At 35.9% G+C, this 22,098-nt stretch overlaps 2 protein-coding genes and 1 pseudogene across 3 annotated transcripts; all 3 read left to right on the forward strand.

Annotated features, from left to right (window-relative positions):
• Nucleotides 1–7,148: 7,148 nt before the first annotated feature.
• Nucleotides 7,149–8,009, forward strand: LOC125220058 (annotated as a pseudogene).
• Nucleotides 8,010–8,692: 683 nt separating this feature from the next.
• LOC125218389 (protein trichome birefringence-like 19) lies at nt 8,693–13,249 on the forward strand. Its single transcript, XM_048120046.1, has 2 exons — nt 8,693–9,208; nt 12,265–13,249. The coding sequence occupies exons 1-2, from the start codon at nt 8,777–8,779 to the stop codon at nt 13,075–13,077; spliced, it is 1,245 nt and encodes a 414-aa protein (XP_047976003.1). The 5' UTR covers nt 8,693–8,776; the 3' UTR covers nt 13,078–13,249.
• Nucleotides 13,250–17,877: 4,628 nt separating this feature from the next.
• On the forward strand, nt 17,878–19,664 carry LOC125224258 (glucan endo-1,3-beta-D-glucosidase-like). 2 transcript variants are annotated; one of them, XM_048127632.1, is made up of 3 exons: nt 17,878–18,640; nt 18,840–19,408; nt 19,493–19,664. In XM_048127632.1, the coding sequence occupies exons 1-3, from the start codon at nt 17,883–17,885 to the stop codon at nt 19,522–19,524; spliced, it is 1,359 nt and encodes a 452-aa protein (XP_047983589.1). In that variant the 5' UTR covers nt 17,878–17,882; the 3' UTR covers nt 19,525–19,664. The 2 variants fall into 2 exon arrangements, with proteins under 2 accessions (XP_047983589.1, XP_047983590.1); XM_048127633.1 differs by having other exon boundaries at nt 18,843–19,408.
• The last annotated feature ends 2,434 nt before the right edge of the window (nt 19,665–22,098 follow it).

Below are 22,098 nucleotides of genomic sequence, written 5' to 3' on the forward strand. Positions count from 1 at the left end.
TCTAAACATTTTTCTAGCCTATAAATACCCATAACCTAATTCATAGCATTCATCTCAGAGCCTAATCCAATCCTTCTCCCTCACTACACCTTCAAGAAAAGACTAAAGATTGAAGATTCAACCTTGGTTTTATCAATTTCTTTCATGTCTAGTAATTTTTTATTATTCTTTTTACTACATAACATCCTTTGTAGATTTCTTGGTGAGGACTATTATGAACATGTTTTGATTTGTAGCATTGAACATTTTCCTATCTTTTATGATTGTTTTGCTTGTTCTTTTGTGTTTTTACTGTTTTTGTCTGGACAACTTTAGAATTATGTCCGTTTAACTAGATTAATCGAGAGATAGCTAGTTTTACGTGGTAAAAGGAACGAGTACAACACATATGTATATCTGCACTCGAGAGAGGGGATCCTTTGTGAGGGCTTGAGTCTTATGAACTTAAGGAGTTAAAATCTAATCTATTGGAAGGAGACTTTGATAGTTAATGTCTAATCTACTGGATAGGTGCACTCGAGAGGGGCCTTATTCTAAAATCGTGAATTTCCTAATAATCCTAGAGACACATAAATGTAAAGATTCTGTGTTATCACTAGGTCATAGTAGTTGGATCCTAAAACTCTATATTCTTTAGCTTGATTTATATTATTTTGTTTTTATATTTTCTATTATTTGTTTATTTATTTATGTCTAGTTTATAAAACCAAACCCAAAACTTCGTTTCTCTAAATAGTACTCCCTCCGTCCGTGAATAGGAGTCCCATTTTTCCATTTTAGTCCGTCCGCGAATAGAAGTTGTAACAGCCCGCCCTCCTAGGGTACAATAAATGCGGCGGCTGCTACCCAAACGGACTCCAAATAAGTAAACATATGCTAGGGTTTCATTTAAAGAGTATTGACCAAAAGAATTGAAAGAATTATCAGAGTATTTAAAGCAATAACTTAACCTAGAAGCTTAAATGAGAAAGAGAAAGAGGTCTCTTAAATAACGATCAAATCTCAAGAGTACGACATAATATCCAAGACGAAATCACAAGAAAAAGGCTAAGGCCTCAAACCGAAGGCAAGATGCAATTATTCCAAAAGAAATTCTAAAGTGTATCAAGATTCAGCGGAAGACGACCAAGAGAAAGAATAGCTATGTATGAAGACACAACTATGCTTGAAGTTCATAACCACCATCTTAATTAATTAACAAGCTCAACACCCGCCACCACTCGCCATCGTTCAACCTGCACATAAGGAAAACATATGCAGGGCTGAGTATTTTGAAATACTCAGTGAGCTCATTGCCAAAACATTTTATAAGTTATGCCACTCTTACCAAGTGAACTCGAGTTTTAAGCAGTTATAAGAGAAATATCACGAGTATCACAAAATATATTTTCATAGACTGGCCAATCAAAATAACTCCCCGTTTTCCTCAACAAAATAACAATCACAAACATTCCATGGTGCGACGAAAGTGTGGCCACACTTTTCGCCCACGAGACCGGCCGACTAGCAAGGACGGCTCCCGATCCCATCGTGTACACAGCCTGGTAGGGCTTGCGGCCCATACTCAGACCCGAATTCGTATAAGCATATCCAATATCACATTAAAACAAACATAGGCATGGCATAACAGTTAAACCACCCTTATAACACCAATTCATACTTTTGACAAAATAAAAGAGAGTTTTAAGAGTAAAGCCCACCTCGATTGCTTAGTTTTCAAGTAGTTTCGCTTTTCCGTTATCCGGCTTCGCAACCAAAGGTTCACCTTTTAATCACATAGGCACATATCACAAATTAGGTTCGGTACTACTCTTACTCATGCATGTCTCATTACTTTTCCCACTTCCCATCGATTTATCTTATCATTACTAATTAATCAAGATCATGTTTATCACACAAGATTATTTAGCCATCTAACACACACTACACACACACACACACGTCGTACACACACACGCCACACACACACACATGAACATATTCCCACATCCCTTTTATTCCACTTTCACTCAACCAAGATGCATGAGGGTTCAAGAAGACCGATTAATCGGTTAGAAAGAAGAAAAAGAAGAAGTAGAAGAAGAATAAGAAGAACTCATAAACAAAATACCTTTTTAGAGAAAAACAATCGGTAGAAACAAAGTAGAGACTTGGTTCTTCAAGAATCTTGGCGTTCAAACTCTAAATTCTTCTCATAGGATGACAAAATATTGGCGTTCTTATTTATAGAGTCCAATGAGATCTTTAGAATATTTGGTAAGATTCTATTCTCCACAATTAATAAAATAATATTGTGAAGTAGGGAAGAAGAATTAACAAAGATAGATCCTAGGGCAAATCCCATAGGTTTCGAAAATTAGGCTCTCCAATTAGCCATGATTTTGTTTTGGTATATTTTACGAAGTAGAATAAAATATCACGGAACAAAATAAAAATAAGAATTCTCCCAATCTTGGAGTATAAAGTGGCATCCCTATGCCTATTCAAATAAGGCATGGATTTTTAAATATTGCCTAGAATAAGGTAAGGCAAGATCTCTTGAAGTATGGAAAGATTTGGTAGAATAATTAAATTCTAGGTATGGAAGGAAATCAAGTAAGGAGTCAAATAAAATAAAATAATTCTTTCCTTCCCAAATATAGTGATTTTCGAAAATCACTAATAAATAAAAGGGGGTTTTCGATTTTCTCTAGAGATAAGGAATAATTGGGTCTTGGATTTAATTTGGATAAATATCCCAAGAATTAAATTAAATACGGAAAAAAAAATAGAATTTCTTCTTCAAAAATTCAAGGGGTCGAAAATCTCATGAATTAGGGTGACAAGTATTTATGGAAATTTTCTCTAATATTCTCACTCACCCTTAAACAATTAATTTACCACATAATTCCCATAATTTAATAAATCACATGCCACATCCTAAAATCAATAAGTTTGACTTTTCAAACTTTCAACGCAAACCCTAGACTCAACTCGGCCATAGCATCACATGCAATAAATGCATTCACGACTCCACGTCATCACTAATAAATTCTAGGGCTCTAAAATTTGGGTTCTAAATTCCGAGATGTTACAGAAGTCCTGGTTCACTTTTACCATAAATGGTAATAGGGTCTCACCTTCACCTAACTCATTTCACTCACAATTCATTTAAAACTAATATATACAAGTGGGGACCTCTATTCCACTAACTTTTTTCCACCCACATTTCTTAAATATTTCTTAAAACCCGTGCTGCCAAGGAATGTGACTCCTAATGGCGGACGGAGGGAGTATATGACATTTAATATATAATAGTCAGTTGCAATTTTATTCCCTGTGTTCGATATCCCGGTACTGACCTTTAGTTATACTAGATCTACCTTGTAAACTTGCAGGTATTTTTAATGCTAATAAATAGTGCATCAACAATCTACACTACAATCCACCTATTATTATCATGCAATCTATAAATCCATCTAAAATGCCTACTAATGAATATTGCAGGATATGCCCCTTGTAACACCCCTTACTTAATTTATTAAACCAATAATTGGTGCCACATTTTGATACGCTCAACCTCTTATTACGAACCTTATTTTCCACTTGTAAATTTTTTTTTGAAACATAAAAACAGATACATACTATTACTCATTCTGCCCCAAGTTACATAAGTCGTATTTCATTTTTGGTTGTCCTAAGTTACTTGAATCATTCCCCTTTTTGGCTAAAAATAAAACATCTAATCACACCTACTCTATTCTTTCTTTTACTTTACTCTCTCTTCTCTCTATTACTTTATTTACTCATTTACTTTATTTAACTCACTAATCACAACTTTCTTAAATTCTGTGTTAAAAAAAAACGCCTCAAATAACGTGGGACGGAAGGATTGCATAATTAGCAACATGCTACAACAAAATTCTATCCAACTATACATATCTATAAATCCTCAACTAAGCATAAACACCACTATTTAAATTCTTATGTCAAAATAGAAACGTCTCGCTTAGGCGGAGAGGGAAGAACTAAGGAATACTTTATTCGTTACCCATCTAACACACTATTTTTAGTCTCCGTGCTATAAAGAAGTGCTGCTATTACACTTGCCAGTTGTATCACTTAGAAACTATCTGTCTCTCACACACCACATCCACAGAAATGAGTTAAATACGAGAAACTAAGTTTCTGGCATTCTTAAAATTGTACACATAAAGATAAAGATGATTCCCTTAGGAAAATCACAAACGCGGAAAAAAACAAGAAAGGCCGGTCCAGTCGTAGCCCTAGCACTTCTCCTCACAGTCCCTTTATACCTTTCCTTCACCGGAGAATCCTCTTCCTCTTCCTCCTCCTCCTCCCACCACGCTTTCCCTTCACACGTGCACGCCGAATCGCACCAATGCGACTTGTTTTCGGGCGAATGGGTGCCCAATCCGGACGGCCCTTACTACACCAATGAAACGTGTGACTTGATTCAGGAGCATCAAAATTGTATGAGATTCGGCCGCCCCGACACCGGCTACCTCAAATGGAGGTGGAAACCCGACGCCTGTGAGCTTCCCCTCTTCCAACCGGATCGATTTCTCGAATTGGTAGGGGGAAATCGTTAGCCTTTGTCGGTGATTCCGTTGCTAGAAACCAAATGCAGTCCTTGCTTTGCCTCTTGTCCAAGGTAACTCTTCCCCTTTCTCTTTTTTTTTAAAAAAAAAAAATAGATAAATGTACGTAAATTGAATTGACATGAATTCGAGACGTTTAGTTTCAGTAATTACCAACTGTGTTGTTTGGTGACTAAGTTCGGCTGTTTTTTTTGGTATTTTGTGTGCTTGTTCTTTTAAAAGAAATCTACTCTTTTATCATTTTATCATTTTCGTTTTAAAAAGAAAAGTTTAAACTCAGATGATTATATGCGTGGAGAAGGGATATTACTATTGTTTACAATCTTTAGATAAAAAATTAATTATTCATAGAAATGAAATGATGAGTATTTTTCACTGATTAGCTTGTTTTCCCTGATTTTCTACAAGTGATTTAATTAAGATTGAGAAAATTATTGGGTTCAAAATTTGGTTGGGATTTGTTGGGTGGGGGTCCTAGTTTTTATGTATATGATGGCCCCACTTCAGAAAAAGTTGGAATGTTTGAGATCACAAATGGTGTGGAGCTTTATTTCCTACATTCATTCATCTATGAAATCGACGGATTATAAAAGCAAATTTAAACCTATACATTGATTGATTGATATTGCCTTGTTATGATTACTCCCCAACTAACCAGACCAGAATCTTCTCTCACATGCATCTACTTAAATATCCTTAAATAATTCAAACATTGTAGTATTATATTAGCATTTCAATTACTTAATTAAAGTTTTAACTTTCATTAAAAAATTTCCTGATAAAGCACAAACTCAGTATAAATTAGTAACTAATTTATATTTTGAGAATAATCTGGAATGTTTTTTTTTTAACAAGAATTAGGCATTCTGATTCACAAACCTACACACGCTTATATATACTATCATAGGGGTGCGTTAAAATGACAACACCACTTAAAATAACATCATACCAACATTTCTAGCTAATCGTTTGTACACGTGGACGAATAATCAGCTGCCATGTGCCAATCATAAAAAGTGCTCAAGGATAAATTTTCTCGGCCAACAATATCCAATACACTATACAATAATTTTTCTCGGTCAGCAATATCCTATACGCTAAACAGCAATCGATTATTGTCTAGCGTTTATACTATTGCTGTGCAGCGTTTATAATATTACTGGATACACGGTGTCACTTTAAGAGGTGTTTAAGAGGTGTTGTCATTTTAACAATAATTTATTATCATATTATAATAAATATAAACAACAAGTCCGTTAGCATTCAATTAACAATCCTTAGTTATTTTGCTGACTTAGCGAATGAGTAGATGTGTATATATGTAGATAAATCATAAATGTACATTCACTGCACTTTTGAAAATACCTTCAAATGTATACTAATACCGTAATACGTGCCTAAGTCTGATACATTTTCTTTTTTAATACTTAATTAACTCTCTAGCCTTTTTTATTTTATTCTTTTATCTCATATATTTTATTATCTTTTTTATTTTATTCTATTCTTTTTATCTTTTATACTCTTTTAGCTCTCATATTTTATCAATTAAATATCAATTAAGTACTACAATTTTATTCACTAAACATCATTACCTAAATTTTTGTATCAGTATAGAAATATCCCACTTATGCAGAGGCAAAGTATTTATTATCAAATGCCATAAGTATCGGTAGCATATCCAACGGATGCTAATCTACGTACATACTTATTAAACAAGTATTAAATGGATCTTATATATACGATCAATTGTAACATGCGAACAATTTGTACATGCGAATTAGTTGTTTAGGGAGTAAATGCAAAGTAAATATGAACAATTAATACTAGCTTTTATGATAATCCATCACTATATATGACAATTAGGGCGTATTCGGTTTGCAAGATTGTATCCGGGATTAAATTTGTAGTGTTTTTGGTTCATGAGATTCAACCTCACAACTCAATTCTAGATGGATAATCATGAGATAATTAGTCATAGCTAACCCCCTATGATTAAAATAATATTACAACTCAATCCTAGATTCTATCCTGTACTCCCTTCGTTCCATAGTAATGGAGACGTTTTTTTCGGCACGGAGATTAAGAAAAATTGTGTTAGGTGAGTTAAGTAAAGGGTAAATAAAGTGGAAAATGAAAATGATAGAGAGATGAAGAGAGAATAAAAGTAAGAGGGAGTAAAGTAGGTGTGGAAAAATGTGTTGACTTTTACTAAAAATGGAAATTACTCTATTACTATGAAACGTACCGAAATGGCAAAATGACTCTATTACTATGGAATGGAGATAGTATTATTTTATTTTGGAAACCGAACACGACCTTAGTGTATAGTATTTCGATTAGAGTTCATAAATATTCAACTAAGATTATGATATTTGGATATTTTAGGTGGCCCATCCAATAGAGGGAAACAAATATGGTACCGATACAAAGAGCGGATCCAGATCCTCCCTGCAGTGTCTAATACAACATTAAAATAATGCATCAATATTCAAATTATTTTAAATTTTTTATTTGATTATTTTATTTGGTGTGTCTAACAGAATTTAGCACAGCAGAGGATCCCCTTCCTACAAAGAGCACGACTTCAATATTTCCATTTTCTGGACGCCGTTTCTGGTGAAGACCGGAATCCTAGACCCCTCCCTCAGCCGTCCTTTCGATTTATACCTCGACGAGTTCGACGACACCTGGTCCAACCAAATCGCGCACTTCCACTACGTCATAATCTCCGCGGGCCCCTGATTCTTCCGCCCGAGCTACTTCCACCCCCTACCACGGCTGCCTCTACTGCCCGGAGCCCGACTCCAACATCACCCACCTCACGCCGGCCTTCGCCTACCGCTGGGCCTTCCGGACAGCATTTCGCGCCATCAATGGCGCTGCAGGCTATAACGGAGTAACGTTCGTGCGGACATTCGCGCCGTCGCATTCTGAGGGCGGCGCGTGGGATAAGGGCAGGAATTGCCTGCGGACGAGGCCGTTTACGAGGAACGAGACATCGCTGGATGAGAAAGCGTTGGAGTTTTACACGATACAGTTGGAGGAGCTGGGAATTGCTAGGACACAGAATAGAGGGAGGAGGTTTGTTCTTTTTGATACCACCAAGCCTATGTTGTTGAGGCCGGATGGGGGGGCGAAATTGGTAATGCCGAATGACTGCGTGCATTGGTGTTTGCCTGGACCCATTGATGCTTGGAGTGATTTTTGCAGGAATTGTTAAGGAGGGAAGTTGCAGACAAATGAAATTTTACTTTTTTTTTTAAATCGAGAAAGTAACTGGACGAGCATGAGAGTTTCATTACTGTTTTGTTAAGTTTTACTATAACTTGCAATAATCTTGATTTATGGTAAGGTATAGTGTAATTTCTTCACACCATTACGGAGAATAATATTGATATATAGGAGAAATGGGAAATAACACAAGAAAGAGCTGCAACTATAACGGAGAATAAATGTCTGGTCTGATTTTTAGTTTTTATGTTCTCATCTTCTTCAATTCTAATTTTTCAAGACTTCTTGACTTGTTAATGACAAGTAATGAATAATAGGGATAACTAAAAGGGTTGTTTTAGAATAACTAAACGGGGTCTTTAACATTCATATATTTTTGTAATTAATTTTTTCTACTTTTATTGAGTTTGATGATTTCAGATAAGGTATTTGTTTTAAGTGTCTCCTATTTGTTTAGCAAACCATATCTTGCAAGAAACTCTTCACTTATATTGGGATTATATTGGGACGGAAGGAGTATTGATTAGAAATGAAAAGATAAATCTTAATTAAAAATGATTAAAGGTGAAGTAGTAGTGATTGCGATCTTCCAAATTAATACTACTCCCTCTGTCCCATTAAAGATGACTCACTTTTCTTTTTGGTTTGTCCCAACTAAGATGATCCATTACTTAAAATGGAAACCCCTTTATCTCTACTTTATCCTATCTCTTACTTTACTCTCTCCATTTAACACACAAAATAAAGTTGCATAAAATCTTGTGCCGTCCAAGAAAGGGGTCATCTTCCTTGGGACGGAGGGACTAGGGAGTACTACTTAAACAAATGCACAAACACAAGTTACAGAGGCCCAAAAGTCATTCAAAATATATTACTCCACTGACCACTCCATACTTGAATTCCAATCTCTTCACCCCAGTCTTAGGTCCACAATTTCCAAATCAATGGAGCTACCTGTAAATAAAGGTATAATCAATATAGCCATACTTTTATCCATAGCGCTAATCACCGCCACCATAATCTATCCGGTGTTGCAGCCAAAAAGCTCCTCTTCCGTATCCACCTATTTCTACAATGCAGCTGACGATACGAGCCAAGACGGATGCAATATCTTCACAGGCGAATGGGTTCCGGATCCCGATGCCCCGTATTACACCAACAACACTTGCTGGGCCATCCATGAGCACCAGAACTGCATGAAATACGGGCGACCCGACTCCGACTTCATCAAGTTGAAGTGGAAACCCGACGGCTGCGATTTACCCGCTTTCAACCCCTCTCACTTCCTCAATACGCTTCGGGATAAGTCCATGGCCTTCGTTGGAGATTCTGTCGGGAGGAATCAAATGCAGTCCATGATATGCCTCTTGTCCAAGGTCACTTCTTTTTTCCTTCTTTTTCTTATTTTTTTATAAAAAATAAATGTCCATGTTTTGGTTTGTTTATGCGCGTCACACGCAAAACCAAAACATAGACCGTTATATAACTACACTATCTGCACTACCCAATAAAAGTGCAGACTATGTAGTTATAATAATTGTTTATTAAAATTTCAAATCAAGAAAAGAGTAGTTTACCTAAGCTGGCCAGTTTTTCAAAGTTCAAACAAAAAGGGGCAGCTTCAATTTTTTTTGGAGGTTTAGGTAAATTGTGGCAGATATTATGAGTCAACTTGACATAGTATTTTATTTTTCGAGTGAAGAGAAATTTGAATTATTGAAGTGGATATGCAAGCAGTATTAGATAAGAAGATAATAAAACATGGGTATTATTCTTGACCAGAAAAAATGATAATAAAGTGTGCCATGCATGGATAGCTTGTTCTTGTCTTCCATCTAAAGCAAAGTCTGCTCAATATATATTATTATTATCTTTATAAAATGTGCTGAATCATATCATCATTGTCTTTTTCCCCTTTTATTATGAATATTAATTGATACTTCCCTTCAAATCTTGGGAACCACCACGAAGGTGAATTATTGATTAATGAAAATTTAGTACAGCCTGGATTTGTTTGATTAAATTTTCAGCTTATTATTTGAAGAATGCAACTTTATAATATTGCTTACTAGTCAAAGAAATAGACCCTTATACAATTTCTTTATTAATATAGTCACTTAGCAATTAATTCTGTGTCTAACCACTTGACTACATTTGAGTCTATTATCTGAATTAGCTTTCTTAGAAATACCAAGTCTCTATTAAGTACTTCCTCCGTCCCGCTTAAGATGACACGTTTTTCTTTTCAGTTTGTCCCAACTAAAATGACACACTTTCTTTTTTGGTAACTTTCTCTCTCCAATTAATACACTCAACGACTTTTTCTCACTCCTATTAATATATTCATTTTTCTTTATCTTTCTACTTTAATACTTATACTCACTTTCTCTCTCTCCAATTAAACACTTTAACCAATGCCTCCTAAAATCTCGTGCCGGCTAAGCAATGTGTCATCTTAGCCGGGACGGAGGGAGTACTATATATCGCTTGTTTCTATCACTTTGTCATCAGTGTATGTAGTTTATTTTTGAAAAATAGAGGGAGAAAACGAGTCATGACAAAACAAATGGAATCCAATATTGATATGAAAACGTGAGCATCTCGACAGTTGCAAGATGATAGATGTAGAAACCATAATTGCCTTCAGCACTCTTAACTTTTTTTGCATAATATATATTTCTAGTTTCCACCGAGTATGAAAGCTATTGCACAGCCCCACGGCATTCATTTGTAATATTGGTTCTTACTCACATTATATCTATTTCTAGCCAACTTTCATTGAATTCATAATATACTACTACTATTGATACACTATTAGTTACTCGAACGTTCTCTCTCATTGAAATGGATAAGCTTGTCGTCTTTGTTTGAAAAGTTGTAGGTTGGTCGGTGACCTAGGGCGTCTTTAATAAGTTAGTAATATCAAGATAGAGAATTATATATGAATATTTTTAATTGTTTGATATCATAATTAAGCTTAACTCAAAGTCCAATATAAGACAAGGACTCTCCCCAATCTTACCAAACTTATAACTTTAACCATGTTTATGTAACCCACCAATTTGTCAAGTTAAACCATGTTATTTAATATATTATACAAATTTAGATAATTTATGTTGTATCAAACAACAACGAAAAAAAAAATCATATCTTTGCATATCTTGACATGAAACCCGTATTTCTTATCTTATTTTACATATAGTCATATCCCATCTTTTTGATCAAACGAGTCCTAATAATTTAAGAATTCTATAATGACTTTTGGTTAGTAAACTAATTCAATTTATATACTATTATAAGCTATGCACATTAACATAAATTTTGAGAGAGAATACTATACTCAGCCAAAATATAGTGATCTGGCCGAATATCATATATATATTTGCAATAATGATAAACCCTTTTATCATAGATACAAAGTTTTTTAGATTGAGTTCCAAATTAAATTATAGGGCAAAAGGCCAAAACTAGCAATTAGGTTTGGTCAACTTTTTGAAAATTCCATAACTTTTAAAAATAATTAATTACTTTCTTCGTCTCGACTGAGATGACACATTTCTTAGTTGGCACGAGATTTTAGGAGTTATTAATTAATGTATTTAATTGAAGGGAGAAAAGGTAGGTGTAAGTAATAAAACAGAGAGAGAAAGAAAGATGAATATTTTTAATAGGAGTGAGAAAAAATGGTTGAGTGCATTAATTGGAAAGAGAAAGTTTCCAGAAAAGGAAATATGTCATCTTAGTTGGCACAAATTAAAAAGGAAAACGTGTCATCTTAAGTGAGTGAGACGGAGGGAGTATATTATAACTTTAAAATTTCATTAATTACCACATGCTGAAAATTTCCGGTGGACTATGTGTCTAAATTTATTGACTTAGTGCATATATGTATAAAATTTAAAAACGTAATTGACTTATGCATTAAATGACGTTGTTTTAGTAGTCAAACGTTTTGTTTACATAATATTTCCGTTTGGCAAATCATACATAATTTCTCTCAAATGTGAGATTATAGGACAACTAAGAAATTTATAAATTTTATGATATAATTGGTCATTTTTAAATTACAAAAATGGCCAAATTTTGATAAAGTTTTTGATAATATACCCTAAATTTTAATGGCTTAATAAAAGCTTAAGTGTGCATGTGCTTCACATGTGTTTTAATTGTTCCTAAGTTAGGTGGTTTTTCATACAATTTGTTCAATTTTTAGTTATGAGCATAAGCCAATGCACGGATAGATTTTAGTTATTAGCTTAGAGCAAGATTTTTGCGTTCTTTTGTTTTTTAGAGATGAGACACATGTAAAATAGAAACTACAGTGTATAGTCAAATTTTAATATTAACATGTATTAAAATATTTCAAATTAAAAATATTAAAAATGATTTTACGTTAATTTACGATTTAGTCTCTATATTTTTATTTTAACAGGTAGAATACCCAATCGACGACTCCCCAACATCCGACGAGCAATTCAAACGGTGGAAGTACCCAAATTACAATTTTACCCTCGAATATTTCCGGAGTCCATTTTTAGTAAGATCCGAAGAGCGTGACCCGGACGGCCCGACCCACACCGGCCTCTTCAACCTCCACCTCGACGAGTTCGACGAGTCATGGACGAGTCACATCGACTCGGTCGACTACCTCATCATCAACGCCGGCCACTGGTTCACCCGCCCCGCCGTCTACTACGAGAACCGCCGCGTCGCCGGCTGCCACTTCTGCCAGATCCCCAACGCCACCGATCTCCCCGTATCCCACGCCTACCGCCGCGCCATCAGGACGGCGATCAGAGCCGTGAGCGGGCGCCGCAGCTTCGGCGGCGCGGCGATCCTCCGCACGTTCGCGCCGTCGCACTTCGAGGGCGGGCTGTGGAACGAGGGCGGCGACTGCGTGCGGCGGCGGCCGTTCCGGAGGGATGAGGCGATTCTGGAGGGGTTGGATTTGGATCTGTACATGATTGAATTGGAGGAATTTAGAGGTGTGGAGAAATTGGGGAAGAAGAGGTGGCGATTGATGGATACGACGCAGGCGATGGTGATGCGGCCGGATGGGCACCCGAGTAAGTATGGGCATTGGCCCAATCAGAATGTGACTTTGTATAATGACTGCGTGCATTGGTGTTTGCCTGGGCCTATTGATAATTGGGCTCAGATGTTGCAACATATGATTCTGTTGGAGGCCCGGAGGGATTATAAGGATGGACTTTCTAAAATCCAGAGTCACAAGAAAATGCAGTGAACAAATTCATTGGAAAGGAAATGGGTTTGGTAAAGTTGTATACTGATGGTGAATGTTTTTATGAAATTTACAGCCGTGGTGTGATGAGTTACCAATAAGATTGAGATTGAGTGGCAAAGATTGAGATTGGTGCATGTTTCACTAGTTCTCCTTCTCCATTCTTTTTTTCCTACTCCCTCCGTTCCATAGTAGTTGAATCATTTTGCCATTTTGATACGTTCCATAGTAGTGGAGTCATTTCCTTTGTTGGGGTAAGTCAACACATTTCTTCCCACTTACTTTACTCTCTCTTACTTTATTCTCTCTACTTTTTTCATTTCCTACTTTATTCTTCATTTACTTAACTCACCTAACACAACTTTTTCTTAATCTCCGTGCCGAAAAGAAATGTCTCCACTACTATGGAACGGAGAGAGTACTATTTAGTTGCTGCATAGGCATATACTCCCTCCATTCCCTCATAGTTGAGGCGGAACTTTTCGGCACGGAGTTTAAGAAATGAATGTTGAGTGTGTTAAATAAATAGATAAAAAAGTAAGAAAAAGAAAAAATGTAGAGAGAATAAAGTAAAAAGTGAATAAAGTAGAGAGAATAAGTAAGAGAGAGTAAAGTAAGAGAGAAAGTTACTATATATGGAAATGACTCAACTATGAGGGAACTTCCCGAAATGAAAAAATGACTCAATTATGAAGGAACGGAGGGAGTACTTCACACTTGGACATTTACAATGTAACCCAAATATATTAAGCAAAATATTGCTCATTTCTAAATCTTATAGTAATACTCCCACCTATACAAAAGTATGCACTATTGGTTGGACATGAGTTTTAATGCACAATTGATAAGTAATGAAAGATAGAAAGATAAAACTAATTAAAGTATTGTTAGTTGAGAATGAGTCTTACCTCATTAGAGATAAAAGACTTTCTAAGTGCATATTATTATGAAACGAATTAAAAGAAAATAGTACATATATACTCTTGTGGGACGTTTATGGGGTATGATATTATGATATTAAAACTTGTTATAACCTGATTAAAATTTTATCGTGATTTTAATCTAAATAATATAATTAAAATATAATATTTTTAATTGATAAAAATAATTAAAATAATAATTTTATTTATTATCGTATAACTCGAATCCAACCCAAAATCATTGCATTCTTATTGAGTCGACTCGATAAAGACCCAAACCCATTATTTCTATCTAGATTCGTCTCAGATTATTATATCTTATAAAAAATTGCCAGGCCTACTTTTACTCCCTCCATCCCCAAAAAAATATCTCAATTTGCTATTTAGGGACGTCCACAATTTAAATCCTCACTTTCTTTTTCATTTTGTTTAGTGGATCTCACGCCTCTATTAAATTCTTACACGTACATCTTACACTTTTTAAAACATGTGTCCAATCAAATTGGGGCTATAAATCAACTAGGAAAAAATCTAACAATTCTATTATATCTAAAATTTGTATGTAATTTTTTTTTTTTTTGGAGAACTTGTAATCTTATTTCGTTATGACTTCTGAATGATCATCTCATCTAGGGGTTTTTGGCTTTTTAAACCAAAACCTTTCCCTGAATTCCGGTTTTTCCCATGAACTATGAGATTTGTTTTTAAAACCACGAACTTTCATTTCGTTAGGGTTTTCCCCTGACGGGTCAACGACGAAACCCGGGTTGTCTACATGTTAATTTTAATCCTATTTGTCACTAAATTGAGTACTTGGATACTATTTGGCACAATAATACATACAGTCACAATTATTACATAACAAATGATAACTTTTAAATAAACAAAACACAACTTTAACATTTTGAATTATGCTATTCGGGTCGGGTTGGGAAAATCCTAACGAAATGAAAGTTCGTGGTTTTAAAAACAAATCTCATAGTTCATGGGAAAAACCAGAATTTGGGGAAAGGTTTTGGTTTAAAAAGCCAAAAACCCTAAAATTATGAATATCGAAAGGGGAAATAATTGATGCACTCATGCACCCAATGTTTTCTGAATTGAAGCTCCCAATGTTTTTTCAAACTGTGTACAGTAGGCCTGGGTATTCGGTCGGTTCGGTTATTAACCGAACCGACATGTCGGTTAACCGACAAAAAAATTGAACCTAAAAAATAACCGGAACCGGTACCGAAAAAATCGGTTAGTTCGGTTATAACCGGTCGGTTAATCGGTTCTTGAAATAAAACCGAAATCAAAATCAAAATAATCACATGTAAACTAATTGGGGTTTTAGTTGGTGGATTACATAACCCGGGGTACAAAATTTTCAAGCTTAGGCAACCATCACTCATCATAATTTATAACAATTTCTTCTTCTATCATTAGTTTCATGTCCGATGGGGGACAAATCCATTTCCACGTTTGCTTCTCCTATTCTAACTCTCATCTTAAGTTTCTAGTTGATAGTTGATGTAGGCATGTAAATTGTAGAAATTAGCAAATGAAGTTATATGTGGTTGAAATTACATTAAGTTCCTTATTGTCATTTATAAGTATTTATTGTTGTATAATATAATTTTCAAATATTCAAACTTCAAAAGATAGTTTAAGAATTTAAGAAATGCTATAAAAATGAAAGATTAATAATTTAATATGTATACAATCACAATAAAATGAAAGTTATGTAGAGACACAATAAAAATAAATAGGCTAAAGAGAGACACTTACTATTCCAACATTGATTTTTAAAGAAACAGAATAAGAGACTTCTTGTTATAAATATTGATAGACTAAATTTAAATTAATGTAACACTGCTATTTAATACTATGGGCCATTCTTAATTCTTAATAAGGAGTTTGGCGTATTTCTCATATCTGGGATGATTAATTGTCCCACTTCAATATCAAATTTATTTATGATATTTAAGTATTTTTATAGTATTTAATATTATTATTTATATTTTTGGTTTTTTCGGTTTTTTTTTCGGTTATCGGTTATAACCGATAACCGAATTATATTTTAAATGAAAACCGGTACCGAACCGAAACCGATAATTTTCGGTTATCGGTTAACCGATAACCGACCGGTTTCGATTTGGTTCTCGGTTAACCGAATAACCGAGAACCGTTTACCCACCCTAGTGTACAGGGGTAGTCATTTTGTCAAAAGAATTGAAATCCATAGCCATATGCTATAATTACGCATGTTTTGTGATTGGCATCCAGCCGTAAAAGTTCTTGTCTCATTTCTGAATTGAGGAAGTCTGTCTCTCAATTCTTCATATAAGAGCATTCCCAGTGAGGACGGACATCCCATAGCCTTTCCGGCGGACTTACCAAAAATACCTCCTGCCACGTCATAAGAACCTCCCATAGTCTTTCCCGCACTGCCACGTCATAAGGATTTCTCACCGCACAGTGGCAGACATTCCATAGCCTTAATAAAAAAAATTCACAAATTCATCAAATTAAACAATTTATGGAATTAAAATTTCACCACGAATACGGGGAAAATACGAGCCGTATATATAGATTTAAAAAAACAAAAAATAAATAGAAATAAAAAAATAAAAAAATGGGAAGTCCGCGCGTCGCAGCTATGGCGGACGTCGCGGCGGACGTCCGCACGGGACATCCGTATCCGCCTCCGTCGCCCCAATGCTGGACTTCCCGCACGCCCTGCCCCGAAGGCTCTTCGAAGTCCGCCGGGACATCCGGTGTTGAGAGGATGCTCTAATATGTGGAGTACTACCTTGTGTAACTTTTAATCTTATTCTATAGTATTAAACCTGTATTCTGCTTAAGTGCTTCTGTAACTTATGCTCCATAGACGTTTGAAGAAACACATTTGAAATATTTAAAAGCTCATGTATGTATTCAATTGTAATACAATGTTAGTAGAAAGAATTAATTAAACGTGGAGTCTATTTATAAAAATACTTCTCCGTTCGTTTTAAGTTACTTAAGTCGTATTTTATTTGTAGTTGTCTTAAGTTATTTGAGTCATTTTTTTTAGAAAAAATATTTAATGTCACCTGCTTTTTCACTTTTTCTACTCTGTTTTTCTTTTCCTATTTTATTATCTTTCCAATTTTATTTCATCCTTATAGTAACTTATTAAATACTCCCCCCGTCCCGCTTAAGATGACACGTTTTCCTTTTTAGTTTGTCCCAACCAAGATGACATATTTCTTTTTTCAGAAATTTTCTCTCTACAATTAATACACTCAACTATTTTTACCCATCTTTATTAAAATATTCATCTTTCTTTCTCTTTCTATTTTAATACTTCCACTCATATTTCCTCTCTCCAATTAAATACATTAACCCATTTCTCCTAAAATCCCGTGCCGGCTTACGAATGTGTCATCTTAGCCGGGATGGAGCGAGTACAACTTTCTTAAATCTCGATAATCTGGTTAAATAAAAGATCTATTACTATACGTTGCGAAAAGAAATGGTCTTGTTGAAACATCTCAAATAATGTGGAATGGGTAGAGTAATATTAAAATTATTAATCCCTACGTTGTTTTCATTTGGCACAAGTTTAAAAATTTTGTTTGATTTTGTGAAGAAAATTGAGGGAAATTAGTAGTAAGTGTATAAATAAAATTTGATTGTAATGATTTACTCCCTCGTCAGTGAAATATTGTCCATTTTTGCCATTTTTCTTTCTTTTTTTCTTTCTCTCCCTCAGTATTAATTACACATTAAAATGCCGATTTCAAATGCCTATTTCTATGGGACAGAAGGAGTAAGAAATTTATCTATAGAACGAGGAAGTATTATATATAGTCGGTGGCGCTGTACACCACAAACAAGTCTATTCAATAGCCTAAAATTACAATGCGTTTGCTCCTCCCTCTACTCCTGTTCCTCCACCTCACCCAACCGCCGCAAGTCTCCGGCGTGGGAATAAATTATGGCACCCTGGGAAACAACCTACCGCCGCCAAAGAAGGTGGCGCAGCTCCTCCAATCCACCGTCATTAACAAGGTCAAAATCTACGACACCAACCCCGAAATCCTCTCCGCCTTCTCCAACACCAGCATAGACCTCATCGTCGCCGTCGAGAATTCCCAAGTGGCCAACCTCAGCTCCCACCCCTCCGCCGCCTCCGATTGGCTCTCCTCCCGCGTGGCCCCCTTCCTCCCCGCCACCTCCGTCGTCTCCATCGCCGTCGGCAACGAGTACCTCACCACCGACAACCTCGACCCCAACGCCCTCTTCAAAGCCATGCAAAACCTCCACTCCGCCCTCCTCTCCCGCGGCCTCGACCGGAAAATCAAGGTCACCACCCCTCACAGCATGGCCGTCCTCGCCACCTCCTTCCCCCCCTCCTCCGCCACCTTCGCCGCCACCCTCCTCCCCACGATGACCTCCATCGTCGCGTTCCTCGCCGACACTGCCGCCCCGTTCATGGTGAACGCCTACCCTTACTTCGCCTACCGCGACAATCCTAAAACAATCGATCTAAATTACGCGCTGCTCGGCAATAACACCACCACCTCCACCGGCGCTGTCGTCACAGACAACGGCTTCACATACACCAACATGCTCGACGCCCAAATTGATGCAGTCAGATATGCCATCGGTTCGCTAGGGTCACTACAAAAAACTTATCTTTTAGCGACACATAAAAAAGCATACTGATGGCTAATTACCTTATTCTTTTGCTTTTTTAGGATGCTTCTATTTGTATTCTCTAATTTTAAAATTGAGATTCTAATAATATAATTAGACACACAAATTAGCGTCCTTAATAGCATTAAAAAGTGTCCTTATCCGATTTTTTTGGTGTAGTAGGTTTGGCAACCGCTCGATCAGGCTGGTGGTGTCAGAGTCCGGGTGGCCTTCGAAGGGCGACCCGGCCGCGACGCCGGAGAATGCGAGGACGTACAACGCGAGATTGGTGGAGAAGGCGCAGTCGAATAAGGGGACGCCGATGAAGCCTAGTGAAACAATTGAGATTTTCTTGTTTGCTTTGTTTAACGAGAACAAGAAGGAGGGCGGGGAGAGTGAGAGGAATTTCGGGATTTTCAACCCGGACGGGTCAAGGGTATACGATGTGGATTTGAGCTGCGAGTTCTGCTCGAAGTTGGAGATGGGGGAGAGGAGGCCGAAGGGGCCGTCGGTGTGGTGTGTGGCAAAGCCGCATGCAGATGAGAAGGTGATGAAGGGTGTGCTGGACTTCTGCTGCGGAGGCGGCGGTGTTGATTGCAAAGAGATTCAAGAAAATGGGGATTGTTTTGCTCCGGAGAAGGTGCACGCGCACGCCTCTTACGCGATGAATGCTTATTACCAGATGCATGGACGGAACTACTGGAATTGTGATTTCAAGGGAACTGCGCTTGTCACTTTCACTGATCCGAGTAACTCTTTTTTCATCCTTCTTTCTATTAATATATTTTCATTTAACTTGGAATTTTTTCTTAATTTGTTGGGTTTTTTTTCAGGTTATGGGCGATGCCGGTATGCACAGCAGTGACAACCAGGATTCTTATGTTATTAGCACTATTTTGATGTTGAACGAGGCACTGCCCCACTTTGTAATGTGTATCTTTTAATTGTTTCGAATTGATGAAAAACAATATCATTGGGATGTGGTAAAGGTAGATCCACCCACAATCAGAGTCTTTTTAAGTTTGAAAAAGAGGTTCTTCTCTTTAATGAGTGAAGACAATCAGCCCCACATTTTCGGCAACATGTGATGGATGATTCACACTCAAACTGGACTATTTTCCCTCCCTATTTCAACGATATGTACCTCCGTTTTTCACCAATTAGAAAATTAAATTTATAAACAATTTCTATTTAAAAAGTACTCTCTCCGTCCCATAATAGATGACACACTTAGGGATTGACACGGGATTTTAGATGATATTATTTTGTGTGTTAGGTGGAGAGAGAAAATAGTACTCCCTCCGTCCCAAGGAAGATGACCCATTTCTTGGGCGGTACGAGATTTTATGCAGTTCTATTTTGTGTTTAAGAGGAGAGAGTAAAGTAAGAGAGAGACTAAAGTAGAGATAAATGTGTTTCCATTTTATGTAATGAGTCATCTTAGTTGGGACAAACCAGAAAGGAAAGTGGGTCATCTTCAATGAGACGGAGGGAGTATATTTATATTAATGTGAGATAGAGCTTTTTCTAAAAAAAGAAATGTAACATCTTTTGTGGGACAAACTAAAAAGAAAAGTGTGACATCTATTATGGGATGGAGAGAGTAGATTATATTGTTTAAACACATTCGATAAGCGGACTAGTTTTGTACAATGGGAGAAGTGTATGAAATAGTTATGGAATAACAGTAATTTAAATCAGAAAAAATAGTAAATTCTTATTACTAATTCCTATAATTTGAAAATAAAATACTCTATCCGTCCACAAAAAATAGACTCGTGTTTCATTTTGGACGATCGACCAAAATTAGTCTCATACCAAAAATTGAAAATTTTCTTCTAATTTACTATCCAGTTTTTCTAATTCTCTCCCCAATTTTACCTAGAGATGTCAAATGGGTCGAGCCGACCCAGTCCAGCCCAGGCCCGGTATGGGCCGGCCCAGGCCCGGCCCACCAATGAAATGGAGCGGGCTTGGGCTAGACTGAGCATATTAATTGGGCTCCAATTGGGCCTTTTCACAAACCCAGGACGGCTCGGGCCCAGGCCCGCTCGAAGCCCGACCTAGTCCTAGGACCGGCCCAGCCCGGCAGAATCTCATTTATGTAATTAATTATTTTATAGTACATATATAATAAATATCAAGAGTCTTTTAATTTATACTATATATTAGTAATTCACTAATTTCCTCTTTTAAAAATAATAATCCTAGAATTAGCTGTGTCATAATTACTTTGATTTGCATAATTATAGAAATTAGTTGTTTATGATTTATCTTTATTAAAATAATTCCATAAATATAGTGCTGGATAATTAGTTATGTGTATGTAATAATATGTGTATATTAATATACCTTAGCTTAGGAGATCTAGTTGCTATTATTATGCCTTACTGCCATAAATACTCATATACAAGTATTATGAAGATTGGATATTATATAATAGGGATATTGACATCTAATATCACGAAACTTTTAAAAAATTAGGTTTTTTCCACGATCTTTAAAATTGACAAATAATATCACGAACTTTCCCAGATTTGTTTTTTCCCATGAATGAAAAAATTCATGTTATTTTAATAGATTGAAGAACAATTTTGGAGGGTGTGCTTCAAGAAAAACTATCTATAAAGATTGAAAAACTTGTAGCTTTCAAAATTGTTGTCGAGAAATTACGAAAACAAATTCCGTATCATAATATTATTTGTGGGAATTTTTCATTCGTGGGAAAAAACAAACCGGAGTTAAAGTTCGTTATATTATTTGCCAATTTTAAAGTTTGTGGGAAAAAAAACCCAACTTTTTGAAAGTTTCGTGATATTAGATATCAATATCCCTATATAATACGACATATTAATATCTTTTCTCTTAATTTACATATCCATATATTTTAAAGAAAATTATAGATTTTACTAAATCATAGTTTGCAAAAATAATCAATTGATTCAATTATTCAACTGAAATAAAAACTTATAACAAATTTGATTTCCATAATTACATATGATTTGTGTATATAGGGGTGCGTTAAAATGACAACACCTCTTAAAGTGACACTGTGACACCACGCTAGACTGCAATATTATAAACGCTAGACTACAATAGTATAAACGCTAGACTACAATCTTGCAGTCTATCATATTGGATATTGCAGACGAAAAAAATTGCAGTCTAACATATTGAATATTGCAGTCCTTGAAAATTTACCCTTGAACAATTTTTATGATTGCCACATGGCCGCTTATTATTCGTCCACATGTACAAATGATTGGCTAGGAATGGTGGTATGGTGTTACTTTAAGATGTGTTGTCATTTTAACGCATTCGTGTGTAGATATTAATCTTTAACTGATTTGCATAATTATAGGTATTAGTTGTTAATTCATTTATCTTTATTAAAAATAATTCCATAATTACAAGATATCATGATTCCCGATTTTATGGA

This window comes from Salvia hispanica, chromosome 4, assembly GCF_023119035.1.
Source record: "Salvia hispanica cultivar TCC Black 2014 chromosome 4, UniMelb_Shisp_WGS_1.0, whole genome shotgun sequence".
NCBI lineage: Eukaryota > Viridiplantae > Streptophyta > Magnoliopsida > Lamiales > Lamiaceae > Salvia > Salvia hispanica.

What these genes read in the sequence shown, in the direction of transcription:
- LOC125218389 (XM_048120046.1), top strand. Translation starts at nt 8,777, where the DNA reads ATGGAGCTACCTGTAAATAAAGGTATAATCAATATAGCCATACTTTTA. An exon ending in TGATATGCCTCTTGTCCAAG is followed by an intron (nt 9,209 to 12,264) that starts GTCACTTCTTTT and finishes TTATTTTAACAG; the next exon opens with GTAGAATACCCAATCGACGA.
- LOC125224258 (XM_048127632.1), top strand. Translation starts at nt 17,883, where the DNA reads ATGCGTTTGCTCCTCCCTCTACTCCTGTTCCTCCACCTCACCCAACCG. An exon ending in TATGCCATCGGTTCGCTAGG is followed by an intron (nt 18,641 to 18,839) that starts GTCACTACAAAA and finishes TTTTTGGTGTAG; the next exon opens with TAGGTTTGGCAACCGCTCGA. An exon ending in TGTCACTTTCACTGATCCGA is followed by an intron (nt 19,409 to 19,492) that starts GTAACTCTTTTT and finishes GTTTTTTTTCAG; the next exon opens with GTTATGGGCGATGCCGGTAT.